The following is a 19,401-nucleotide window of genomic DNA, read 5'->3' as shown; positions in this document are numbered from 1 at the left end:
ACCCATAGTGTAGAAGACTACATCTGTGATCAACAAAAGCAAAATACAAAATCCAACTTAAACAATGCTTGTTTTAGCAAGTAAGTACACTCATTTATGAGCGTTTATAGCAATTTGGTGTTTGGAAGTGCATGGGCATAAAGGTATTCTATTGGCTAGAATATTCATTTATTCTAGCCACTAGAATGCATTTACATGCATGTATGTTCAATACATGAAAATGCATTTAGCACTATCCTAGTTAGGTTGCTAGGTTGTTGGGCAAATTTTATTATTTTGATTCCTCTGTAATCTGTGGAACAGTGATTGACTTATTTTGGAATCTCACAGGCTGCTGGTTTGCTCTCACCTGCCTTAAAGAAAGTTTTGAAACATGGAGACAGCATGACTATTTATGGTGCTGCAGCCAATCCCTGGAGAGGTTTGCCCAGAAGGTGTCTGAAAAGCACACAAATAAAGAGCTGTAGAACAGTAGTGACTCCTTTTTCAAGGGATTCCACTTGTTTAGAGTGTGTGTTTGTGTGTGTGTGTGGGGGGGGTTCAATTCTTCCATTCTGCTGTTTCCAGTTGCTGTTCGTTGAGGTCCTGGCTGTGACATAGCTGAAAGGCCTACATCTGAGCGGGTATTGGACACCCTGAAACTTCACATAAGGATCCAGTCCACATAACTTCACTGGAAGGCACCTGGAGAAAGCTGAATGGGCACAGCTATGTGCTCCCCTGGCCTCTTGAGTACAGCTTTGGGGCAAGGTCCTAGTGACTGTGTACTATTAGGATTGCTGGGCCTCGTAGATCCTCTTCTCAGAGGTACATACTGAGCAGTCCCCTCTAGTTTTGTGGAAAGACTTGGAGTTATGTAGTTCCTCTACTGCAAGGTTCATACATTAGTCCCCTCTGATATCTTGTAGGAGGACTGTCCCTGAAAGCTGGGTGAAATAGTTTCCCTCTTGAAGGGTACGTACCTTGGACCTCTACTAGCCTTTCACAGGAAGATGGTCTTCTGAGTTGAGCAGAAGAAACATTTCTAAGTTTCTAAGTTTACAACTTAGAGAAGTGTGCCCTCTTGTTCCTGTTATTGGTCCTGGAGGATCCCATACCACCCTACGCCCCATCCAAGTTATTTAAGAATGAAATCACAAAAATACATCCCCTAGACTCTTTGTGTGCTGGTGGCCTCTGCATTAGTGAGAGAGAACTCTACAATGTACTACAGTGTACTATACAATGACTGTACCTTTGACCATCATCTGCCAGCGGCCCTTTTGGGTGTACTGCTACATGCATTTCTCCAAGAACATGAGTTTGGGGATTGTTTTTTTTTTTTTTTTTACTACCCTGAACGAAGCGCACAAGCACAAAGTTAGATGCCTGCTAACATGCAGCTAAATTCAGAGGCGTAAAGAAAATGCCAGACGCATGCTTGTGTTCATGAGGCCTTAAAGCTCAATAAACATTGCCTGTGATTGCAGGTAAATTATGAAGTCCAAAGAATACAGACTCACAAGGAAACACAAGTGTACATGAATATTTATATTACTCTTAATTTAACTGTACCATTCTCCATAAATAACACTGAATTTTGAAATTAGTATTTACTTTAAGTGTGTGTTTGTGGCAATTTGTCTTTTTCACAAATTTGTGGAAAGTTGTTAGCTAGTTCAAATGTAAATTCATCTGCACAGTAAAACTTCAGTGCTGAACAAGACCCAGAGGACTGCACTGGCTACCACTAACATAATAGGTGCCAAGTAAGCTGAAACCAATATAAGCCAGCAAGAAATGACCAAGGACAGCATTAAGCAGATTTAGAATGATAAACATAAAACTCATGAATACAAAATGTGTTAAAAAAAAGTTTCTAACAGATGTTATTACTGTAGACATCTGTGTGCCTGAGTAACATGTGCAAATGTCAAAGGAAAACACGTACAACACTGTGTTAATGAGTGTTAGAAATTCTTGGCAGTATTTTGCTATTTGATAATATATGAGTGTGATACATTACAATGAAAAATAGCCCAGCCTTGGCAAGGTTAGTGACATGCTTGGGAGCCTACAGATGTATCCCCTGTCACTATAATACACTCTCTGATTAAATTTTGTTTAACTGGAAACCAAGATTCAAAGACATTTAAAAAGAAATGGAAACTGTCCATATTTTGCGCATAAAACCACAGTAATACTTACTTTTTTATGGTACGAACACTAACAAAACATGGCAGTAAGCTGTGTGCCTTACCGTTAACATTTTTCATCGCACCTCTATTCCAACATAGCTTGTCATCGTGAACATACTATGTTATAGACTATTTCTAATACAGGTAATGCATGACTGTTTTTCCTCAGTTTCAGAAATATTCTTTCTTACCATTTTCTACAAGGTTAAAAAGCTCTGGAATTTGACCATGCATTTGTTCTTGGGGTTACAGGACACTGTGCAGATTCACAGTGTGCCTCTATTCCATAGTCTATTAACCACTTCAGCCCCAGAAGGATTTACCTCCTTAATGACTAGGCCATTTTTTGCGTCGTGAACATGAAAATAAAAGACTATGGGGCAGTGTATCTGAGATACGCTACGCCGCCATAACTTACTTTTTTTGGTTTGAATCCTGGAAGACTTTGCGCCGTAAGTTACGGCGGCGTAGTGTATCTCTCGCGGCGTAACGGCGCCTAATTCAATTTGGCGAGTAGGGGGGCGTGTTTCATTTAAATGAAGCGCGTCCCCGCGCCGAACGAACTGCACATGCGCCATCCCTAAATTTCCCGCCGTGCATTGCGCTAAATGACGTCGCAAGGACATCATTGTTTAGACGTGGACGTAAATTACGTCCAGCCTGATTCACGGACAACTTGCGCAAACAAAATTTTTTTTTTAAATGATACGCGGGAACGACGGCCATACTTAACATTGAGTACGCCACCAAACAGCAGTTTTAACTATACGCCGAAAAAAGCCGACTAGAGACGACGTAAAAGAATGCGATGGCCGCTCGTACGTTCGTGGATCGTCGGAAATAGCTAATTTGCATACTCGACACGGAAAACGAGGGGAACGCCACCCAGCGGACGCCGAAGAATTGCATCTTAGATCCGAAGGCGTACAAAGACGTACGCCTGTCGGATCTAACCCAGATGCCGTTGTATCTCGTTTTGAGGATTCAAAACAAAGATACAACGCGGGAAATTTGAAAGTACGCCGGCGTATCAGTAGATACGCCGGCGTACTCACTTTGTGGATTTGCCCCTATGATTTATAAAATACACATATGTGAGCACACATTGACGTCTTTTTGGTGGTATTTGATCACTACTGTGTTTTACATTTCTTGCATTATAAACAAAAAAAGAGACACAATTTTGAAAAAAAAATTTTTTTTTATAACTTTCTGATATAAAACATTTCCAAAATAAGGATATATAAAAGAACATCTTCATAAGTTTAGGCCAATATGTATTCTGCTATATATTTTTGGTAAAAAAAAATCCCAAAAAGTGTACATTGATTGGTTTGCGCAAAAGTTGTCGGGCCTACAAAATAGGGAATAGATTTATTGGAATTTTTCTTTACTAGTAATTGCGGCGATCAGTGATTTTTAGCGGGACTGCGACATTGCGGCAGACAGATAAGACACAGGAGTGCAATTCATTTTGCACTCCTGTGACCCTTAGGAGAAGACATATGTGTATTTTTTAAATCATAGTCTCTATTATTTTCATGTTCTTCTTCCATCAGAGGTATATGGTTGATCCTGACAATCACTTTTCTTCCTTGTTCTAAACTCTAAACTTGACAGTCAGTAGCTTTCCTCTCGGGGAGGAGTGAGAACCGAGCCATCGGCGATGTTCGGGGCTCTGTTCTCAGTGCAGAGACAGCGGGGGACAGATGGAGCATCGGTCTGATGCTGCATCCACGAGGTAAGTATGAATCGCAACTAGAAATTAAACCCATACTTCTCTTTTAAATAAAGAAGTAGAAGAAAAAACATTGATAAAAATAGGAAAATTTATATAAATACAAACAAAAGCAAAAATAATTGTAGCGCTACCCCCGAAGGAGCTGTTTGTTTTGATTTGGGCCTGCTGTTACCTTACTGTTTCACACGTTCAGCTCAGGGGTTCTCCTTGAAGAGCCGTCATTAAGAATGTCTGAACCAACACAAAGTCTCTTTCAAGGTTTTTATTGAACAAAGTTCTCAAACAGAGGGGTAGAGGGATGGGCAGACTCAGGTACCTTTTGCTTTGCGGATCACGAGTATAAACTTAAATCCAGAGGATTAACTTGGTTCCACCCTGGATTTCAGCAACCACCAGATAGGCCCACTCTCACTGGACTAGCAGCTGGTGTGAAGCTTGCTAAAGTCTCTGCCACAGACTCGATAAGTTTGTTGGGCCATCCTGCGATCTTCTGCCACAAGATCGTGCAACTACTCACGCACTTTGTAGAAATTTCAATACATGACTCATGGTGCCAAGAATCTTTCAGCCAACCCAGCAGCACAGTGAGGCAAAACTGACAACATAAGTCCTTCAATTGAATCCCAGTGGTTCAGCTCCCTTGACCTAGGCAAGACAGTGAAGGACCATCCCTGGACTAGTAGGCCCAGGCAGCCTCTGGGCCTACTCTCAGTTATGAAGCCTCGGGCCAGCCGGCCCCGAGACCATAAACAGCTCACACATACCTGAGGCTAGGAGGGCCATCGGGTCAGGATCCGAGGACCCCGCCAAACCGGTGCCTGTTCCTTAAAGTGGTTGTAAACCCACTATTTGGACTTTTACCTACAGGTAAGCCTACAACAAGGCTTACCTGTAGGTAAGGAGAATATCTCCTAAACCTGCACGGTTTAGGAGATATTACCCCCGCAATGCGGGCGGCGCATGCGCAGGGGGGACTCCACGGCTGAAGGACCGGCATCGCCGGACCCTGCCGATTTTAAATCTCCCGCGCGCACGCGCGGGAGTGACGTCATCGCCGCTCCAGCCAATCACAGCGCTGGAGCGGCGATACCCGGAAGACACGCCGGAGCAAGATGACATCCTGCTCGGCGTGGACCAGGTAAGTGGTACACACCTCGTTCCGAGGTAAGTATTTCATAATAGGCTAGTATGCGGTGCATACTAGCCTATTATGCCTTTTGCATTGCAGGTTTGGGGGAAAAAAAAAAAAGTTTATGCGGTTTACAACCGCTTTAAGTACCCTCTCCCAGAATGCACAGCAGGTTGACCATGCCCCCTGAGCCACTTCTGGTAGGAGGCACCTGATGCATCCAGCATGTTGCCTTTCCAACCTTGACCTGCGGTTACAGTGACACCCACCGTCAAGGGGAAAATCATGCAACCCAGCTGAACTGAAACAGTTCTGAGCCAAACTACCGCTCAGACAACTATAATTTAACATGTAGCGCCCCCTCATTGGGAGCAAGGCGATACACAATATTATTTATCCAAAATGTTTTTTGTAATTATGGGCAAAAGAAAAAACACATTAACATGCAGGATATAATGCAGTCATAATTAGTCCCCTCTAACATTATTTTATCTGTTAATTCTGCCAATGAATCAAATAGTTAAAAAAAAATTGTAATGGATTGGCAATGCTGTTCATTCACTTAAGACCCGGACCATTATGCAGGTTAAGGACCTTGCCCCTTTTTGTGATTCGGCACTGCATCGATTTAACTGACAATTGCGTGGTCGTGCGACGTGACTCCCAAACAAAATTAGCGTCCTTTTTTTCCCACAAATAGAGCTTTCTTTTAGTGGTATTTGATCACCTCTGCGGTTTTAATTTTTTGCGCTATAAACAAAAATAGAGCGACAATTTTGAAAAAAAATGCAACATTGTTAACTTTTTGCTATAATAAATATCCCCCAAAAATATATAAAAATTATTTATTTTTTACTACTAATGGCGGCGATCAGCGATTTTTTTAGTGACTGCGACATTATGGCGGACACATCGGACAATTTTGACACATTTTTGGGACCATTGGCATTTTTATAGCGATCAGTGCTATAAAAATGCATTGATTACTGTCAAAATGTCACTGGCAGGGAAGGGGTTAACACTAGGGGGCGATCAAGGGGTTAATTATGTTCCCTAAAGTGTGTTCTAACTGAAGGGGGGTAGGACTGACTAGGGGAAATGACAGATCGCTGTTCATACATTGTATGAACATACGATCAGTTATTTCTCCCCCTGAAAGAACCGGGAGCTGTGTGTTTACACACACAGCTCCCAGTTCTTGCTCTGTGACGAGCGATCGCAGGTGCCCGGCAGTGATCACGCCTGCCGGGCACTCGCATCAGCACCAGGGGCGAGCAGGGGTTGCACGCTCCTCCGGCGGCGTGCACGCGCCTCTAGTGGCCGCAGAGCAACATCACGTTATATTATGTAATTTTGCGCAGCCGAGCCAACCTCATTGATTCCTGTAAAAATGTCACTGGCAGGGAAGGGGTTAACACTAGGGGGCGATCAAGGGGTTAATTGTGTTCCCTAAAGTGTGTTCTAACTGAAGGGGGCGTAGGACTGACTAGGGGAAATGACAGATCGCTGTTCATACATTGTATGAACATACGATCAGTTATTTCTCCCCCTGAAAAAAACGGGAGCCGTGTGTTTACACACACAGCTCCCGGTTCTCGCTCTGTGACGAGCGATCGCGGTTGCCCGGCGGTGATCGCGCCTGCCGGGCACTCGCATCAGCACCAGGGGCAAGCAGGGGGCGAACGCTCCTCCGGCGGCGTGCATGCTTTACATCACGTTATATTATGTAATTTTGCACAGCCGAGCCAACCTGCCGCAGTAAAACTGCAGAGGGCGGTCGGCAAGCTGTTAAGCGGTCATAAACAGCTTCCACTGTCAGTGAATAACAGTGGTCACATGATTAGGAAGCCCACTACCGTCTCCTGGTATTCATAAGCTCTTAAATGGTTGGGGATAGCAGTGGAAAGAGATTAATAAAAGTGGGGGGGGAAATCGAATAGTCATGGTAATAAAACCGTCTTACTGGGGAACTCATAAAAATAAAAATAGATGTGTTAATGCTATTGACAGACTGAATTATATTTGGGATTTTCGATTTTGCCAATAATTTCTCTTTGAAGGAAATTGATTGTAAGGATCACAAACAATCCATGGTCTATGAAGGATCATATTTTTTTTTTTTTTAAACAAGTGGACTTTCTATTAGCTATAAACTGACTCACCACCTGCTGTTTGCCCATGTGAGGCTTGGTTAAAAGAACAAATACACTAGGCACCCTACCTAGAAACAGCAAATAACAAGAACAATATATTATATTTGTGTAGTGCTGCATAAGTTCTGCATAAGTAATGCATTGCTTAGATTTTAAGTAGGTCAAATCATTTCTAAATAAAATTATAACAAAATCAATGCTAGTGAAATAGTTTACTAAGCTAGTGATGTTACATAGAACATACTACAGGTGTACTGCATTCAGAAAATGTACTTGGTTTATTTATTTTTTTCCATGTCTCTAGGCTACAGGTGCTATTTGCAAGCAGTCTAAGGGGTTGCACAGACACAGTCACTCATCCTAATGTGACAGGTGTGTGGTTGGGAGGCACTAAACACACACTGAGTCTGGGACTACTCCAGTGGCTGCCTGTCCTAAGCCTTGCACCTAATCTACATGCAGGGCACTGAAGGCATGGATTTCCAATTTTTTTTTTAAGTACGATATTAGAGCCTGAGGCTCGAATTGGCTTAAAAAAAGGGTGGGCTTGGGGAGCACTGCGCCCTGAGCCCACCCAGTTGTTTGACAATAGCAAATTACCGTATTTATCAGCGTATAATGCGCACCCCAATTTTAAGAGGGAATTTTCTGGAAAAACAATTTTTTTTGTCCAAATAGTAAATGCAGTTAAAATTAAAAATAGATAAGCAGCAATGTACAGCAAGCAACTCAGAGAGCAGCTCCTATGTTCAAGGAGATACACAGTACCTTAGGGCTTTTAGCTGTCAGCACTCGATGGTGGAAAGGAGGGAGCTGGAACTCTCAGACGCAGGCAGCACTGACCGGGACTGTAGCGCGGCTTGGGGCTTCTATACCCAAATGTTCAGCAGTCTCTGGTGAAGGGGAGGGTGAGGAAACCAGCCTAAGAAGTGCGTGCTTTGCACAATAAGAAATCACGTATGACATATGCAATAATAAACTGAAATAGACCAGAGCCCGGCTTTTCAAGTGCAAAGTCAACCTTGGTAGTATTTTTGGACTGATCTTCAGTTGCTAGTTGTAAAGTACAAAGATCAACAGCAAATTGTACCTGTACACCAATTACCTCCCACACATAAGGTGTGGACCAAAAGGGACTGCAAAGGGACTTTGTAACTACTTGGTAGCGGTAGCACGTACCTATGGCATACCTCGGAAGGGAAGGAGGGGGACGAGCGCCCGCCAGAAATCACCGTCGGAAATCACCGAGCCGTCATGTCCACTCGGCTCTCACTCGGCTTTCACGTCACACATGCACAGTCCCGCCTCCGCCATCGGCATTGGACCATCTCCTGTGATAGACAGAACACTGGACCAAAGCTCGTGGCGGAGGTGGGACTGTGCGTGTGTGACGTGACAGCCGAGTGAGAGCCGAGAGGAGATGACGGCTCGGTGATTTCCGGCAGGCGCTCGTCCCTCTCCTTCCCCTCCGAGGTATGCTATCGGCGTATAGCGCACACCCATGATTTTCCCCCTATTTTCAGGGGAAAAAAGTGCGGAAGGACGGGCGGAATAGTTTCTAAGCCGGCCGGCTTGAGATTTACATACACGCTTATACTATCTACTCTTGTAAGTGCAATTTTTTTTATTCAATAAAATACACATAATACAGTACTTCACTATGGTAGTATTTTATATATTTACATGGGGACTTCTGTTATAGGAGAAACATTGAGGACTCCTGAGAGGCGGAAGAGATAGGTGTCTGAAACCCAGATTGAGGCGGGGATAACTAGCCACAGGCTGTCACAATCTCATACAGGAGATCAGTGAAGTCGGTAAGGAAACATTATATCAGAGCTGGAGGAACCTTTTCTATAAGATCACGGCACTTTCCCTGGGTGTTTTTTACATTTTTCGGTCACCTTCTTTTATTCACTGGAGGACTTTTTTACCCAATTCGATTATATGAACAGTTTCACCCTTTATTCTTTTTCTTTCATGGTTTGCTTCAATGTGAACCACAACTGAAGAGTTTGTTTTATATGCAGAGAATTGTGTTCAGCACTTAATTCTGATGTTTATATTTCATTCATGTTTGATTAATTGAGTTCTGATTCACGATTTGTCACGTCAGAGTTTAAATTATTTATTGCATCGCCGCTCTATATATATTTATATATATATATATAATTTATATATCATTTTCTACAATAGCAAATTAATATTCACTATTGTCTTCCTGATTCTCCTCCCTGCCAATTGGGAAGTGGGTCCTGTGACCCTATTAGCTAGGGAGTCTCAGGACCCACTTCCTGTTCGGCCAGGAGGAGAAGCAATGGCATCGGCTCTTCCCTGGAGCGTGGGGCAGCATCAGCCTCCTAAGGTAAGGGGCCACTGATCGCCGCTGTCCATATCCACTGATCGCCACCCCCCAAAGAATATTGCCATTGTACCGGTCACCTGCCTGTCTCATTAGGACAAGTGGCTGTGTCTGTCCTGCCGCTGCATCCTAGTAGACTTGAATAGGCTGCCTGCATGCAGCACCTGGAGTTCGGGACTACAGAAGAAAAATGGCCCATATATGGTCTCAGCGCTTAGCTGACTTTTCTGACATCTCTCTGTTTTCTGCACCACCAATCACATTCAACCTTCTATGGTAGATTTGAATCAGATTTGGTGGCTTGGAGAATTTCTTAATACTGAATAGAGATCAGCTAATAAATACAAATCTGTTTCTTAACTTGCAAATCACACAATCTGCTAAATAGGTTGTTGAACTTTTAAGGGTTTTTCTGGGGTAGATGATGAAAAAAGGTAATATATGTGATTGAACTTTTCTCAGTAGAGAATAGCAGTTGCATTAGCAAGTGAAAATAGTGGATAGAGCTTCAAAGCAATACAAAAAACTATAATATATATATATATATATATATATATATATATATATATATATATATATATATATATATATATATATATATATATATATATATATTCTGGGCCATATTCTCTGAAGAGTTACGACGGAGTATCTCAGGAAACTCCGTCGTATCTCTGTTTTTTGACCCGCGTATCTATGCGAGTGATTCCTAGAATCATTTTCGCATAGATACGCTGTAGATCCGACAGGTGTAAGTCACTTACACTGTCGGATGTTAAATGTAATTCACCGCCGGCCGCTAGGTGGCGTTTACGTTCAGGTCTCATTTGTTTATGCAAATGAGCCTGATACGCCGATTCCTGAACGGAATCGCGTCGCGTAACCGTCGCTTACGTCGTTTGCGTAAGCGTAAGGTTACCCCTGCTATATGAGGCGTAACCTTACGCCAGTCCCACGTATGCCATGTTAAGTATGGCGTCGGGTCCGCGTTGGTCTTTTCCCGTCGGGTACGTCGTTTTCGTAAGTCGTTCTTGAATACGACTTTAGGTCAATGACGCACACGTCGGCGTCATTGACGTTTTCTGTTGAGAACTGGAGCATGCGCACTGGGCTATTTTAAGCCCGGCGCATGCGCAGTTCGAACGGCACGGGGCACGCTTAATTTAAATACAAGCCGCCCCCTTGGAATTACACGAGGATATGCCGGGCCAATTACACTACGCCGCCGCAAACTACGGAGCAAGTGTTTGGGGAATACAGCACTTGCTCCTGTAAGTTGGGGCGGCGTAGTGTAAATGGCTTACGCGACGCCGCTGCAGGAACTACAAGAATCTGGCCCACTGTGTATATATATATTGGGATACATAGGTATTGAACACATTACCATTTTCCTAGGTAAACATATTTCTAAAGGTGCTATTGACATTAAATGTTCACCACATGTTGTTAACAACCCATGCAATCCATACATACAAAGAAACCAAAACAAATAAATTCTAAAATTATGTTATGTGTATTAAAATAGAATAACACAGGGAAAAATTATTGAACGTATGAAGAAAGGGAGATACAAAAAGGCATGGAAAGCCAAGACACCAGCTGCAATCTTTCAGTAATTAGAAAGCAAGTGTGTCCCTTGTCAGTGACATTTTATATAAGCTAGTTCAGTCTCAACTGATGGCCTATAAAAAAATGTTTCCAAATACCAAGGTGCCACACAAGAAACAACTCATGATTGGTAAAAGCAAAGACCTCTCTCAAGACCTTTGCAACCTTATTGTTGCAAAACATACTGACGGCTTTAGTTATAGAAATATTTCTAAACTTCTGAATGTTCCAGTGAGCACTGTTGGGGTCAAAATCCGGAAGTGGAAAGAACATAATTTCACCATAAACTGACCCCAACTAGGTGCTCCTTGCAAGATTTCTGACAAAGGAGTGAAAAAAGGAATCCCCCGTGACGAGTTAAAGGGAGTGGGATTACCCGTGACACCACGGGAAACTGCTGGAAACCCCCATTGCGTCACAGGATGGCCCCGCCCTCGGTTATATAATAAATGTCAGACGTGTAGCGTGTCATTCGTCCGGGAGCCTCAGGGGAGGCTGTATCATTCGTAGTGGCGGGTCCGGGTCGTAGAAGGATTTACAGCACTGTATTTTTTTTGTTTATTAAGGGACTTATCCCAAGCTGTGTGTGTGTGTGTTTTTACCTTTTTTGACACTTTTTTGGTTGAAATGGTAGGGGTACAATGTACGCCGTTACCAATTCACATAGGGGGGGGCCGGCATCTGGGGGTCCCCTTTATTAAAGGGGGCTTCCAGATTCCGATAAGCCCCCCACCCGCAGACCCCCACAACCACTGGGCAAGGGTTGTGGGGATGAGGCCCTTGTCCCCATCAACATGGGAACATCCTTTCCATGTTGAGGGCATGTGGCCTGGTACGGTTCAGGAAGGGGGGGCATTCTCTGGTTCCCCCCTCTTTTCCTGCGGCCTGCTAGGTTGCATGCTCGGATAAGGGTCTGTTATGGATTTTTGGGGGGAACCCCACACCATTGTTTTTTTTTTTTGGTGCAGGGTTTCCCTTAAGTTCATACCAGACCTTAAGGGTCTGGTATGGATTCTTGGGGGGAACCCCACACCATTTAAAGCGGGGGTTCCGCGGGATATCCTTTTTTTTTTTTGCATCAATCGTCAGGGCTTACCTGTACTAATGCACTGCCCGGGTGTCCCACTCCTTTAGCCCGCGCAATCGGTGTAATCGTGGAAAGGATATTTTATATTTTCAGACGATGGACGTTTCCATCTTACCTGTGGGCACTTTGAAGCCGACAGGGTCTTCTTCCGGGATACAGTGAATGCTGGCCTCCCAACATTCACCGCTCGATCCCACGCATGTGCAGTGTTGACGGCGAGCGTCGCCGTCAACACTACACGGTTGTCATAACAACGGCCGGCGTAACAAGCTCACGCCCCGTTGTCGCGCGATTAGAGCAGAGCGCGTCTCCTTGGGAGTGTCAGGAGATGGATTAACAGGATGGCGGAGAATGGACTTACATGCCCATTCCCCACGGGGGATTCTGATTGACAGCCCAGGAACGGCTGCTGAAGAGGGGGTAAGGAGCGATTAAAAAAAAAATGGTTTGTTTACTGTCAATGCCTAGCAGTTGCATTGACAGAAAGTGTAAAATTAGGGTGAACCACCGCTTTAAAAAAAAAATGGTGCAGGGTTCCCCTTAATATCCATACCAGACCTGAAGGGCCTGATATGGATTTTGGGGGGGACCCCCACACTTTTTATTTTGGTTCTGGGTTCCCCTTAATATTCATTCCAGACCTGAAAGGCCTGGTAATGTACTGGGGGGGAACCCCTGTCGTTTTTTTTCAATGACTTTGATCTGTATTGCGAAGATCTGTCAATTCATGAACAGACGTGAGCAGTTATAAATGACTTTTGCATTGATACATGTCCCCTGGGGCAGGAGCCAGGTCCCCAACACTTTTTATGACAATAACTTGCATATTAACCTTTAAAATTAGCACTTTAGGGTGCTTTCGAATTTGCCGCAAACACCCCAAATTGTTCGCTATTCGGCGAACAGGCAAACACCCGATGTTCGAGTCTAACTTACATTCGACTTGAACATCGGGCTCATCCCTAATCTTAAGAGAAAAAAAGATTGAGCATTTACAATCACTTTAACCGTGTTTGGTACACTAGTATTACTTCTGTATTTTCAATCAATTTCAGTTTCAATTATTATTACTATAGCTATATAGCTATAACTATTAGCTCAAAATAATTTCCTGATATTTAACATTTTTACTGTTTACTATTTTTATTGTTCCATAGATTTATTTTATTACACAAACAGGTATGTAAATGCACCCTCTAGTGGCCATTTATATATCAGAAAATGCTATCAGATTAAAATTCAGAGTAATAATATTAGTATGCAAATTAAAATAAAAAATGCAGCCTTTGTTGGTGTGTTTTACTGTGTGCACTAGTGTCCCGTGTGTACCAGGGGTGAGGGGGTGATATGCTGTTTCTGTTAACATTTTTAAGTTATGGTACAACCAATGACATGCAGTGAGTTGTGCAGCAAAAAAAATGCAGCATTTATCACACCGCATATCATTTCTGCACTGTGGTGTGAATCGGACACGTTGAAAAATAAGTGCCCTAGAAGTGATCTGAGGTGTGCTTGTGCAGAAAGTTTTAGGTTACCGCACATAGTATGAATTTATGGTTAATATTACATTTTGGTGAAACTGGGAGGAATTTTCAATTCATGTGGTAATTAAGTTGGTGGTACGGTCATCTGGGTGTACCCAAGAGGTGTCACATCCATTATAGGGATATAAGCATTTGTCCGCATGTTGGATGAGTACCTCATAAATATTACATGTCCTAGTCAATATTTTGTTTCAAACTTTTAAATGTGTAAACTGCCTTGTATGTATTTTGCTGGTCCTATGAGAACAATACCTATTAAGGGTTCTTGAGGTTGTCAAAAACCGGCACAGCGGCTGCGCATACAAATTTTCTTCCCCGGAACTAACCAGAGTTAGTAAGTATAAAAACCGTGACCTTTAGTGACCAGGTAGGCCTCCGGCCCTGTTGGTTGCTGTTGTGGAGCAGGTGGAACGCACGCCATCCACGGAGGTGGACGCGATCTCGGCAGTCCCCACACATCTTGCTCAGGGCTCAAGTCCTGCGGGAACATGTAGGAATGTAGTTCCTGCACTTTTTTCTCAGCAGGAACGCAGTTCCCTTTGCAGGATTAGAGCAGCCGAGAGCATCCAAGCCACCCAAGCCAATCCTTCACTAAGCGGCAATGCCCAGCTCGAGTCACTGTCAGGGACAGGCGAACCTTAGTAATCCTTTATGTTACTGGCCGCTTCCTGTATATGGATTCATCGGGTATCCGTCACTTCCTCGATGCCGCAATGTCTCCTGGGAGCTTTTGTCATTGTTTCCAGAGACATTGCGGAGGTCTGCCACGAGTTATCGCGGGATTTAGAAAGATCTTGCTTAAAGAAAAACATGCGGTTTAGTAATTATGCATATCAGCGTATCATTTTTTTTTTTTTTTGGTGGAGGAGTGGATCTTGGGTGGGAGTTCCCACACTTTTTTCCCCAGGACTTGACCCCTGATCTTGCTAGACAAGCCAGCAGCCCCAGTGCCGGGTAGGCACTTTTAAATGTAAGTAGCCATTTGGCTATATTGTTTTAAACTGCTCTTTTTTAATAAACTATATTACGCTATGGATGTCCTCCATTCTTATCGTATATTCGGACGACACTTATAAGGAGGAAGGTTTACATATATATTTCTAGCTAATCCAATGTGAGCAGGCACAATCCTGCATAAGCGCTGATTGACTTAAAGAAGTCAATTTGTTCTGGTAAGCAGACCACATATCCATTCACTTTGGGTGTTTTATCACAGTTTGGTGAAGGATCATGTATCAGCCATTTGAAGAGAATATCGCAGTAACACGAATTTCGGTGTTGGACTCTCTATGGACTTTGATTATCATATTTGTGATATTACATTTGGGACTTTAGTTATATAATTTTTTGTTTCACAGCACTGCACAGGTGTAATAGCAATCATATGCTTATCCACACCAATTTGAAGTTTTTTAAGCACAAGGAATCTTTTTAGTGTTAGTTTGTATGTCATTTTGTATGTTCTAAACACTATAAATAGCACCCCCTATTTTTTTTTTTTTTGTATTTATATCAATAGTATGAATGAGGCCTGAAGTACTCACCTCCTCTCCTCCGTTGTCTCCATCGATTTAGTCATTTAAAATAAGCGTATTGAGATATAAAAGTCGTTTTCCCTTAGGTCAGCCCTGACCCATAGATTCAGATTGGCTAAAATGTGAAATACAACATGTGTGCCTGGCATAATTTACTAATATGTTAAGTGAAGTGACCTTTATGTTCATATCAGTGAGGGAGATAATCTATTCTTTTTAAATTGTCCTGCATAAGATTGGGTGTTTGAAGTGTTTAATGTAGGTTTCCTTTTTAGTTTAGATCACTTCATTCTTTAGTAAATCAGATATGTTTTATATGGCTTTACTAAACTTTCACATTAATTCACCTAACTTAAATTTTTAGTAAATCAATCCTATAGCCTTAGATACTGGTGTAATGAAGCAAAGATACTAACCAGACCGCATAGGTAATAAGCACATTTACATGATCCAGTATATAAACTACGGTAAATTATAAACTTTGCATAGAAAGTTTTAAATATTAAAACTCATTCATGAGATCGTTTACATTAAAGTCCCACTCCAGAATCAATGTCAGATCCCGTCTGCCCTTCATTCTCATCCCCCTCTATATAATTGCAAAAACATAGGCTTCTATCTTAAAGGCTAAGTTCAACTTTGTTCACTTTTTTTTCTAAATTCCTGCTCCCCTATGTACCAATATAGCATTAATGTACCTTTTTTGCAGAAATAAAACAGCTTACCATTAATTCTACACCGTCCTACCTAACATTCTTCATGTCTGTTTAAACACACTGCTTGATTATTGATGCCTTACTTCCTGGTCAGATTTAGGTCATGACACAGGAAGGAGTTGACCAGCTGACCAGAGGGTAGATGATGCAGGGTGTGCGCTAATGACATCAGCTGGTCAACTTATTCCTTTGTCATGACCTAAAGTCTGACCAGGAAGTAAGGCAGAACTAATCTAGCAGTGTGTTTAAACAGTTATGAAGAGAGTTAGGTAAGCCTGTGTAGAATTTCATGGAAAGCTGTTTTATTTTTGCAAAATAAGTACATTAATGTTATATTGTTGCGTAGTGGAGCTGGAATTTAGAAAAAAAAGGGTAACAAAAAGGTGGAAAAAAAGCTCATATTTATTTACTTTATCCCACGGTCATGCGGGGATGCACCACTGAGCATTCTTCTCTTCAAGATATACTTGTGCTTAAATCCCAATAGCTTGTACATGCATATAATCTATCAGGTGCTAAAGGGGTGTGACCACATGGTAACACTAGAAATTCTGCATAACCCATCGATGTGCAGAGGGTTATCCAGAATTTCTCATTGGTGTCTGTATCACATGGGCAATTCCTATTAGATACCAGTGACAGGGTCTTCTCAGGATCCCGATGAGGCAATGTTACCATAGGGGGAAAATAAAAGACCAGTCGCCTTGGATTCTATTCACACTACTGAATTTGTGGTCCCTGAACCACCCAGCACTGGAACTGGTGGTGGAAAATAACCTGGAAGGGGGCTTAGGTGTGTATATCTGGTGTCAGAAGGTAATGTCTTCTGGTGAAAATGCCTAGTAGGATGGGTTAGAGGGGGGTGGGAAAATTTGTTTTAGCCCAGAATGGGGCTTTAATATCCAACTTCTAGCTTTGTGTTCCATCCCCCGGATTTGTCCCCTCTTGTGGCCCAGACTGGGAATATGTTCTGCTTTTTGTGTTTTAACAATCACCTCTTCCAAAGTCTTTAGACAAGTCACATGATGCCTCAGGTCCTCTTCCATGTTTTTCTTGGCTGCATGATTCTCAATAAAGCAGAGAGCAGGGCTGGCAATCATAACATCAGCATGGTCTCTGCACCAGTACGCTGTGAATAAAGGGTACTTTTGTTTCCTTAAAGGACAAGGCAATAACACTCTGCACTTACACCATGGCCTCAATATTCTGGGTTAAGCGACGGGGGGTATCTTTCAACCGAGAAGACAGAGGACAACTTGTTATGAAGAGGTACTGTGAGCGACTGGTCCAGCTCATAGATCAGCTTTAAGCTCTATAAATTACCATATATAGTTATAGAAAGTTTTAATTTAAGCATTGCAAAACAATCTACAAATATGTTCAGTATAATACATTTTTATTTTTTCACAAGTCATTCACCTCTCTATAACAATAAATTTATCTAAACCCAAAAACAAAATTGTAATATATTGCAGCTCACTACTCATCATTAGATTTGATGGCATTGAATTACACTAGTTTTATTTTTTTAGGCTTTTTTGTCCTTTTTTTTTTGCCAGGAGATCCTGCCAGTAATACACATCATGTCCTATGGTGACAACACTTACCCTTCCACTGTGTCTTAGGAGGGAGTTACGGTTGTCATTTAGACTGCCCTCCTGATCTAGACTACAAATAGCTCATCCTCTATCTATATTAAATGGTGGGAGGGGTAGTTTGTAGTTTTCAGAATATAGCTTTAAACGAAAATTGTTTGTGCTTCTAGTTTAGCTCAGAGGAAGTGATAAGGAAACTGTATTTCAGGCAGGATCGACATATATTTTCAGTGCTTACTGAAAATGTACTTAGGCTGAAAAAAATCTATTGGGTTTAGATATTCTTAAATTACAGACATAACCTCTTAACATTACCTGTTTGGGGATCAGTAAATGGTGAATAATATGTCAGGACTGTTTTCTTTGCAAAAAAAATATGTATTTGACAGATTGATTAGATATTACTTATCATTACACCTCTGTTTGGCACATTTCCTTTATATTCCTTGAGGTGCATTTATCTGTATTCAGATATATACAATTTATACAATGATGTCTGGAATGTGTAACAGTAGATGAGCATTTTCCAGTATAGTATTTGACAGGTACATCTCTAAAATTGACCTGTGCCATATTTTTTACATCAAACACTTCCATGTAAACTGTAATGAATGACAAACTAGATTATTGCATGTCAATAAAAGCCTGTCTTTTCCAGGTGAGACTCAGAATTTCAAAGACGCCTTTGTTGGGAAGGATGTCAGTGTTATGGGACTACCCTTGGCTTTTTATTCTGGAATGTATGCATATTCTGGTTGGTAAGTAGACACCATGTTTATTATTTTGAAATAAGAAAAAAAGACAATTTTGAGGCCCCATACACACGAGAGGATTTATCCGCGGATACGGTCGAGGATTTCAGAAGATTTCTATGCGATGGCGTGTACACACCATCGCATTGAAATCCGCGCCGAAATCCTCTGGCGATGACGTGTCGCGCCGTCGCCGCGATTATGACGCGGCGACGGGCGCGACGCTGTCATATAAGGAATTCCACGCATGCGTCAAATCATTACGACGCGTGCGGGGAATCCCTTTGGACGGATGGATCCGGTGAGTCTGTACAGACGAGCGGATCCATCCTTTGGGATGGACTTCAGCAGATGGATTTGTTGAGCATGTCAGCAAATATTCATCTGCTGAAAATCCATCCCAGGGGAGATTTATCCACGGATAAATATCCGCCGGAGTGTACACACCATAGAATCTATCCGCTGAAACCCATTCGATGGGATTTATCTGCGGATAGATTCTATGGTGTGTACGGGGCCTAAGAGACCAATATTCTTACCAATGTAGTGGAGGTCCTCGGAAGCCTTCACTTATACTACAACAATTTACAGTAATATTTTCACTCGTCTGGTGGACAGATAAAAAAAAAAAAACAAGCTCATCTGGTGGTCAGCTATAAAAACCGGTTCTTTTACATTTTCACAACTGTTTGTAACAGTTCTACCTTGGAAAGTGATGATCAGATAGAGGCTGTGTTAAAATCAGGATCTACTTCTTATAACAGCAGCAGTCAATGTAGGACGGTATAGCATGCAGAGGTTCCCCATGGTCTTAAATTTAGAACACGTTTCATTAGTACACCGCCTTCTACCCAGGCCTATACTTTCACTATGAGACTAAATAATATGTAAGATTTCAAGTGCTATTATCAAATAACGCTTTAGTCTACCTTATTCATCCATAATGAGTACATTCAAAACTGCTCAGCAGCACTTCATTGCGCTCATAAGAGATCATGATGT

The 19,401-nt window shown here is 42.2% G+C and overlaps 1 protein-coding gene across 1 annotated transcript in view; it reads left to right on the top strand.

Annotated features, from left to right (window-relative positions):
- SLC7A11 (solute carrier family 7 member 11) overlaps positions 1-19,401 on the top strand; it is a 361,100-nt gene that overhangs the window by 91,724 nt on the left and 249,975 nt on the right. The window contains 1 exon segment of the mRNA XM_040330993.1: positions 18,306-18,405. Within this exon segment, the coding sequence (XP_040186927.1) occupies positions 18,306-18,405 (100 nt within the window).

This window comes from Rana temporaria, chromosome 1 (assembly GCF_905171775.1).
Source record: "Rana temporaria chromosome 1, aRanTem1.1, whole genome shotgun sequence".
Taxonomy (NCBI): Eukaryota; Metazoa; Chordata; class Amphibia; order Anura; family Ranidae; genus Rana; species Rana temporaria.
This window is presented reverse-complemented; position numbering and strand designations above follow the sequence as displayed.